The 8,343-nt window shown below is 37.2% G+C and overlaps 1 protein-coding gene across 3 annotated transcripts in view; it reads right to left on the bottom strand.

The window, feature by feature from the left end:
- Positions 1-228: 228 nt before the first annotated feature.
- LOC149200331 (cullin-1-like) overlaps positions 229-8,343 on the bottom strand; it is a 38,969-nt gene continuing 30,854 nt past the window's right edge. For 2 of the 3 annotated variants that reach the window (XM_089402657.1, XM_089402659.1), the window contains 15 exons: positions 8,228-8,275; positions 7,915-8,118; positions 7,729-7,806; positions 7,437-7,526; positions 7,243-7,323; positions 7,053-7,115; positions 6,629-6,715; positions 6,365-6,505; positions 6,221-6,276; positions 1,859-1,976; positions 1,445-1,606; positions 1,187-1,330; positions 748-966; positions 467-634; positions 229-343 (listed from right to left, as the gene is read on the bottom strand). In XM_089402657.1, coding sequence (XP_089258783.1) covers positions 242-343; positions 467-634; positions 748-966; positions 1,187-1,330; positions 1,445-1,606; positions 1,859-1,976; positions 6,221-6,276; positions 6,365-6,505; positions 6,629-6,715; positions 7,053-7,115; positions 7,243-7,323; positions 7,437-7,526; positions 7,729-7,806; positions 7,915-8,118; positions 8,228-8,275 — 1,761 coding nt within the window. In that variant the 3' untranslated portion in view covers positions 229-241. The remainder of the gene's footprint in view (positions 344-466; positions 635-747; positions 967-1,186; positions 1,331-1,444; positions 1,607-1,858; positions 1,977-6,220; positions 6,277-6,364; positions 6,506-6,628; positions 6,716-7,052; positions 7,116-7,242; positions 7,324-7,436; positions 7,527-7,728; positions 7,807-7,914; positions 8,119-8,227; positions 8,276-8,343) is intronic. The other variant, XM_089402658.1, reaches the window with a different exon arrangement.

Raw genomic sequence — 8,343 nt, 5'->3', positions numbered from 1 at the left:
CCATATCAGGAAACGAAAGTTTCATAATATCCTTCTGTGGAAACCCTCATGGCGGCCAAACCCATTTCTGAGGATTTCTACAACCTTCAACTTTGAGTAAGCAGTGATGCTTTGTAATAAGCTCTTCGCCAACATTGGAAGCACTAAATAATATAAATACAAGCACCTAGGAGCAAGTCAATATATGAATTGCTGCAAGAAGCAAGCTTTAAAAAGCTTGTACAAACATCGCACCAGTAGTTCAAGCCAAATATCTGAACATATTAGGATTATCTTTGTCCCTCTCCAAGTATTCCCTTGTAATTAGATCTTCAATTCCCTTCTTGATTGCCTTGAAATCAGGCTGATCAACACAAGTTTGTTTCAATTAGTCAATCAGTAGGAAAATTTATTTTGGAAATAGAGTTATTCATTTAACTCACTTGATGCTATGCTAACTAAACGTATCATCCTATGCAGGACGTACCTTGAACATCCGTTCCAGTTGCTCAACGCACTCCGTCACTAACTGCTGGTGAGATAAAACTTTTCGGCTCTTCATGATTCTTACAATTGATGCATCAATAGCATAACGCCGAGCTTTATCTACATCCTCAATAACTTTTTTCTTCTCATCCACTGGTGGAAAAGGAATCTGCAAGCAAATAGAAAAGGAAAACAAATGTGTGAACCTTGATCAGAATCATTTGTTTTTATTTTTAAATCAGAAAACTGATGCCAATATTTTTATTGCAGTAGAACTCAAACCTTTATTCTCCTCATTTTGTCGGTGAATTTTGCGTTGAATTCAAAATAATCTGTTTGCGCCACAGTTTTTGTGTTTGGTTTTTTATTGAGGATTTTGTATTTTGCGCATGCAAGGGAGTGCAGCAATCTGACAATATCTTCATCGGTTAAATTCAACTGAGACTTGATTTCAGAGTAACTTAGCCTCTCTGACGCATTGAACAGCAAAAGTGCAGATGCCTGAAGGATCATTGCGATGCAGTAAGTTTCAATAGTATCATAACAAAAGGTTGGTGCATTCATAGATGACAAAGTGAAAAGCAACAACAAAATAAAACATTTGAGCTATCAAGTATTATATCTGATCATTCTATAAACCACTTATTTTTATTGCACATTTATCACTAATAAAGCATAAAATCCAAAAGTCAGTACAACCAACAAAGCAAAATTACAAGACCTGGTCAGTTGTCACAATAAGTTCCATTGGCTTAGGATCAAACTTCCCAATAATATTACAGGTTCCCAAAGAATATATCCATGTAAGCTTCCGATGTTTAGTTTTTGTTTGATAAAACTCTTTGAACACCTCAACACATTTAACCTGCATTGCAGTGGTAAAATTCAATAAAAAAATAAAAGCCATTTTACCTACTAAAATACTCTTGTGGCTGCTCAGTAAGTTGCAATAATATGCAGTATATGAAAAACTACATACCATCTCAGCAGGTAGATTAAGATCAAATGACTTGTAACTTGGCCAAAATCCAGTTGTCAAAACTGTCACAGTCAAATCTATTCCGGGATGCGCAAGTGGGTTCTCATTAAGATATTCCTCAAAATTATTTTGATTCTCCCTTCCTAAAGTTAAATCAGTAACCTGAACAGACCGATACAGAATAGACATGAAAACATAAAAATAAAAGCTCCAACTTTTATATGCACAGAACTTAGAAAATGGGAACAGATGAAAATGGGAAGTTTGACTTGGAAAACTAAAATAAAGTAGAAGAGTACAATGAAAGAAACTACAAGTTTATAATATTTCTGAGATAGACTACAGTAAAATAAGCTTGCCTAATACCAGTTACAATTACAATTTTTTTCAAATGGAAGTGAACTACTAGCATACCATTCTCTCCATTTTAGAAGTAAACTGGTATCCACACTGTCGCTTCAATTTTGTCAATATGTTTGTTTCATCATCATTTGCACTTTTAGCAAATAGAAGTCTCTGTGCAAGCTTTTTCCTGCAATATTGAACACGGCCAAGGTGAGTAGCCCAACATATAACAAAGCTCAAAGCTCAAACGTCTTTCAAAATATTATCACATCTATACTTTAAAAAACAATCTACAACATGGAACATGAAATAATTGACAAGATGCTTCCTATTATCACTAAATGGAAATGATGCACTTCTCCGGCCTGGAAATATTACAATGCACTGTAGCCAGCTTACAATACTAAGGAAGATCCCTGTAATTAATTTTTAATTAAAAAATAATATTTTTAAGATTTCAATAATTATTTTTTAATTAAAAAATAATATCTTTAAGATTTCAAACCATTAGAGACAAAATACGCAAAGCTTGCTCATATATACCATGTAAGAGTGAGTATATCAAAATGGCACCAAGTGCAGTAAATATCATCAACAAGATACATAATCAATGTAGTTTAAATGGCCTCTAGAGTTCAAAAGCAATGTTACAACTAAAGCTATTGGACAACTGGCCTACTACAAATCATTGATCAACATGATCATTCATCAAACTTATCACCACTACTACACATGGGATGGTCACCAAGAGCTACATAAACATATCTGGCTCAGAACAGAGTTGCGGGGGAGCGCTCCCCACCCCCCACTCCCGCTCCCAATCCTCTCTCCGGGCAAGAGCGGCTCGAGAGCGAGTCAGGAGCACGCACCCGACAAAAAAAATTCCGCTCCCTGCCAAAATCGGGAGCGTCACTCCCGGAGCAAAAATTACAGCTCGGGAGCGATCGGGAGCATCGCTTTAGGAGCGAAAATTACAGCTTGGGAGCGATCAGGGAGCAATCGCTCCCGAGCTTTAAATTTTCGTTCCCGGAGCACACAATGGGGCAAAAAAAAATTCATTATCACTTGAAAGAGAGCAAGAGCAAAGGAGCGAGGAGAAGAGAGGAGCAAGCGCCAAGGAGCAAGCCTGCAAAGAGGTAAGTAACTTAGTAATTTATTTAGTTTAATTTAGTTAGGTAGTAATTTAGTTAATTTAATTTAGTTTATTAACTATATTTAGTGAAAAATCATAAATATAAATTAAATTAATTTGTAGATTCAAAAGCCTACAAATATCAAACATCATGGACCTGTCTATATTTCTTGGCATTTTCCTCTTCTTGGTCCCTTTTATGGTTATTATGGTGCTTTAGAGTAGGAAACAGAGGGGCCAAAATGAAGAGGAGGATGAAGAAGCTGGAGAAAGTGGATTTGATGAAAACCCCGGTGAGGAGGAGCTAGAGGAGGGTGAACATGACTCAAAAAACTAAACAAGACCAAACCCCATTATGGAAATATGTTAACAGGCCTAAAGCAAGGAGAGGGGGTGGAACCACTAAATTTCATTGCCCCCATTGCAACAATGATTACACAGGTTCATACACCCGTGCCAAAAAACACCTCTGCGGGAAAAGGCCATGGGATGAAGACAAACAAATAGGAATCAAAACTTGTCCACTGGTGTTAGCAGCGGATAAAGCCAAATACATAAGGGAAGAGGAGGAAGGCCAATACAAATCAAAAAAATCAAGGGGTTTCTTTGAACCAAGCTCACAATCACAAGCACAAAGAACTCCTTCAGCATCCTCCCTAGGCAATGGATATGGAGGCACAGGGTCATCAGCTTTAAGGCATAGAACCATATCAGATTTCCTTGATGAGGGGTGTAGGAATGATGTGGATTCAAATGTTTACAGGTTTCTCTATGCATGTGGGATACCATTCAATGTTCTTCGCTCACCTTATTGGCACGAAATGGTTTCTGCCATAAATGAGGCCCCTAAAGGATACAAGAGCCCTGGGTATGACAAGGCAAGAACCATTGGACTTGATCATGAAAAAGCAAAAATATCACATTCTTTGAATAGAATGACAAGTTCTTGGACTAACCATGGGGTGTCCATTGTATCTGATGGATGGACAAATGTAAAAGGCAAGCCATTGATAAGTGTTCTTGCTGTGTCTGTTAGTGGTGCCATCTTTCTAACCGCACATGATTACTCAGACAAGTTCAAGACCGCTATCAACGTTGCAGAAGCATTACTTGAAACAATTGACCGTATTGGGCCATACAATGTCATCCAAGTCATCACTGATAATGCTCCTAATTGTAAGGCAGCGGGAGAAATTATTGAGGATAAATACCCCAACATATTTTGGTCTGGATGTTTGGTTCACACTTTGAACCTTCTGATGCATGATGTTGTCAAGAACAAAAATGCACAATACAAATGGATTGGTGATTTGTACAAGAAAGGCAAACAAATGATAAAATTTATTACAAATCATAGCAATACCCATGGCCTTTTCCGCAATCACTCGAGATTGGAGTTGTTGAAGATTTCGAAGACTAGATTTGGTAGTTATTACCTCACTTCAAGCACCTTTTGAAGGTAAGAGAGTCATTGGCTAGCATGGTATCAAGTCCACATACAGCTACATACATACATAATGTGAAAAGAAACAGACTCAATGAAAACCGAGCAGAAAGCTTGGTTTATGTGCACTACAACTTGAGGTTGTTGAGTCATTACTGTGATCGAGCTTATGAGGATCCCACATATAAAATTTGGGACAATCACCCAAAGGATGACAATTTGGAGGATGGCATTGTACATCTTGAAGAACTGGAAGAGGAACTTATAAGGGATGAAGATGAAGCAGCTGCAGCAACCATGCCACCTCCACCTCCACCATCCAGTAGCAGTGCTCGAGTTCCGAGTCTTGTTCCTTTGCTATCGCCACCTCCATCTACACCCTCACGTGGAGGGCATGCCTTCTAGTTCTGGTCATCGGTTTGTGGGGGAGACTCCTAGAAGACCACCACGACCTGCTTATACTCCTGGAGACTCTCGTGGCAAGGGCCACATGTAGATTTACAGTTTACACGTCTTTTCTAGTTTCTATTAGTTTTCATAACTGTTGAGTTTTGAGTCCTTGACTCTTGACTCTTGACTCTTTCATATCATAATGATATTTTTTGTAAACAATATATGATTGTGAGTCTGTGACAATGAAAATTTGAAGTTTGAAGTTGTTTCATTTCATTTCATTATTCATGTTTCATTTTATAGCATTTCATTTCATGTTAACAGTTAGAAGTTACGAGTTAGAAATATCTAAGATATTACTTCTTGTAATGGTTAAACTTAGCTTACAAGTACAACTTTGGTGATCTATGATGATAAATGTTATATATTGAATTTTCAATTTTGAAAGCTTGAAGTTGAAACTTTAAGATTGAATTTGATGAATCATGATTCACGAGACTCAATATGTTGCAGTTGTAACATGTATTTTACTAACTTGTGGACATGGTTGATGAAGATTATAGCTTCTAGATGACTGATGTGATATGGTTCAATGATCAATCTATGTTTTTTATATCTAATTCACCATTCTACATGTTTTTGTTGACATATATGTATCAAAAAATAAAAAATATAAAAAATATATATATTTTTAAAAAAATCGCTCCGGGATTCGCTCCCAAACCGGGAGCTTCTGAAAATGTCGCTCCCGCTCCCGTTTTCGCTCCCGCTCCCTGCTTTCGCTCCCGCTCCCAAGTAACATTGGCTCAGAATCTAAGGACTCCTCAAACTCCTTTGCAGCCCCAGTAGCAGTAGCAGCAACCACCTTAAAAAACCCTGGTTTCCTTAGAAACCACCTAAAAAAACTCCCCACATGTTCCCTTCCTCATCACATGCACGTTTTGATTAACCCGTTCCCAAACCGGATTTATGTGCCGGTTTATTACCTTGACTTTGCTAACCACACCGGTTACTGGTTCAGACTGGCCGAGTTTTAAAACTATGAGTAAGACAGTAAAAAGCAAGTATGGCGGTATTAACTATTGATGCCTGTTCACCTTGATCATTTTTTGAATTGCTTGCAGAGAGATATTGTTTGGCATGGTAATTTACTACCACAGTTCAAGTACTTGAAGGTTCCAACTATGACTTTCCAGTAGAGTTGTTTGTGCTAAGGGCACTGAATCGAGCCTTGAGCTGAACTAACGTATAACTGTAATACCTTACCATAAAAGCCCTAAATAACGTGATGAATTAATCTTCAAGCATTTGAAACATGTTTTATTGTTATTGTTTCTATGTGTACTATTAGCTGCATGCAGTTTAAAACAATAAGAAAACAGATTTCATAGTAGAAAGCAACATGGAAACTTAGAATTAAAAGAAATTTTCGTAAGCTTGTAGCAAATCGAAGAAATTTTACCTGTAAAATTCTGCAAAGAAATCTTCATCACTAACATATGGAAGAAGCTTGACTACCTGTAGCAGTATTTAACCATCAGATCACTAACTCAAATCAAATTGCCACCTGCAAAGTCTGCAACATCCAAATCAAAGTAATGCACACCTCTTCGAGGGTATATTCATCATTTAATTTTTCACTACCACCCTTTTTCAAGTTGTTGTCAAAAAATGTAACCAATAATTCTGCAATCCTTTTTCCTGTAACTTCCTTGTTACAAAATACCCCAAATGCTTCCTTCAGTGCCTGCAAATAGAGTTAACATCCATAGGGAGTGTTTCCCGATGAATTGCATTGCATCAATAAATAAGCTTACAAGAATTAATTTGACAAGCATAACCATAATAAACAATATTTCCTCCAACCTACCTTGTGGAAAAGGGAATGGTCCATAAAACACTCATTGACATATTGCAAGCGCTTGCAACACAATTTAAGAACTTCACCCAGAAACTCCTGAAAAAAAAACATGTTAATGAAACAAATTGCAAGCTCAGGATCTAGCATCTCCACAAAGGCTAATGTCTTTGTGCAATGTTCAGCATATCATGTTTGGTCATCATCTGCCAAATTATAACAATATGCCAAGTAACCCCCAATCAGACATAAAGGTCATAAATTTAGCTTCATCATGTGAGTGTTCAAATGGAAAGAGATTAAGCCTAAAAAGTAGAAGGAATCGCAGATAAATAAAGTTACAAATAAGATTGTACCCTTTCTTCTGCACCAACCTTATTTTCTGCCTGAAGAACAACTCAAAGTAATACAGATATCAGACAAGCTCCTAGATTACCTTTTCATTGTTTGCTGCATCTTGCGCGTGCTTGACTAATGATGTAACCTCATCAGTAACGTACTGCAATGACAAAGCAGTTTGAATGGGGGGGTCAAAAAAAAACCTTTTACCTACAGAAATTCACTGCAAGCTGTGAAAGTAGCTCACTTAGGATATTTTCAATCAATATGCACCAATTGGTGTCAACCTGTTTGAAAACTTGAGCCAAAGGTTCCAAGCCTTTACGTATCCTACAAAACAACCTATACATCCTTGAAAGATCATCTACCTGTACAAAAAGTTAAATCAGGAAATCAGCTTTTTGACTAAGGAATTATTTTGAAAAAACAGGTTCAGAATCCCCAACAACAGAGCAATAATCAAATGAAAATGCCATGGCACCTTTTCATCTCTTAGCAAGGCATGGCACCCTGGAAGCTCCTTCTCTAGAAGTTGACTCTCGTACTTGGAAAGTAGCTCATTTTCTACTTTCTGCAACAAAAGCCAGCAACAGAAAAAACAAATATCTCAGCTGTTCTTTAAATTGTGTGTATGATGAGTTAATCATGATGGTTGAAGTAGTGGACTTTATGTACTTCACCGAGTAAAAGAAACAACGAAAATAATTATTTCAGCAATAAGCTAAATGCAAGAACTTTGGATAATGGAAAGAAATTATTTTTAACACACTCACTTCCAACAACTTTTGTTCACTGCTTGAATGTAAATAATAGGAAGCTCTTTCTTTTACTCGTTTCAGACACTCTTCAGCCTGTAGTTAAAAAGGAGATATACATTAGCTTCTTGAAAGACCCAATATCCATTCGATACCAACACTCTGACACATGTCTACAGCACTAGCACCTATTTCTCCACTGACCTTAATCATATAATCCGTACAAGAATCCTCTAGAATCCATGATGCAGCTTTTCGAGAATAGTAAGAAGCAATGCCATCCAACATCGCTGACTGAAAGTCATTCTCATAAGCATCCATGTTACCCATCCCAATCTCCACGAAGATTCCCAGAACCTTTTTCAGCAAACCTCGATCAATTTGCTCTCCTTCAGGTTCCCTATCAACCTGCCACATAACAAGCACAATCGGTCATATAACATAAGCAATAAAAAAAAAGCAATAGGTCAAATAACTAAAGAAAGTTTTCGACATTTCAAGGCAATACAAAACGTACCAGAGTAATCACAGCATCCCTTACATTATTCTTAATTTCATGGTAAACCTGCAAAACAAGTGAAAAGGTTGATTTTAAAAATAGTTTATCGCCTTTATATTTGCTAAGAGCCAGGA

Source organism: Pinus tabuliformis, chromosome 2_1, assembly GCF_031772625.1.
Source record: "Pinus tabuliformis cultivar Carrire ecotype Pingquan chromosome 2_1, CPIR1, whole genome shotgun sequence".
Classification (NCBI taxonomy): domain Eukaryota; kingdom Viridiplantae; phylum Streptophyta; class Pinopsida; order Pinales; family Pinaceae; genus Pinus; species Pinus tabuliformis.
The sequence above is the reverse complement of the archived record's forward strand: the minus strand, read 5'-3'. Positions and strand labels throughout refer to the sequence as shown.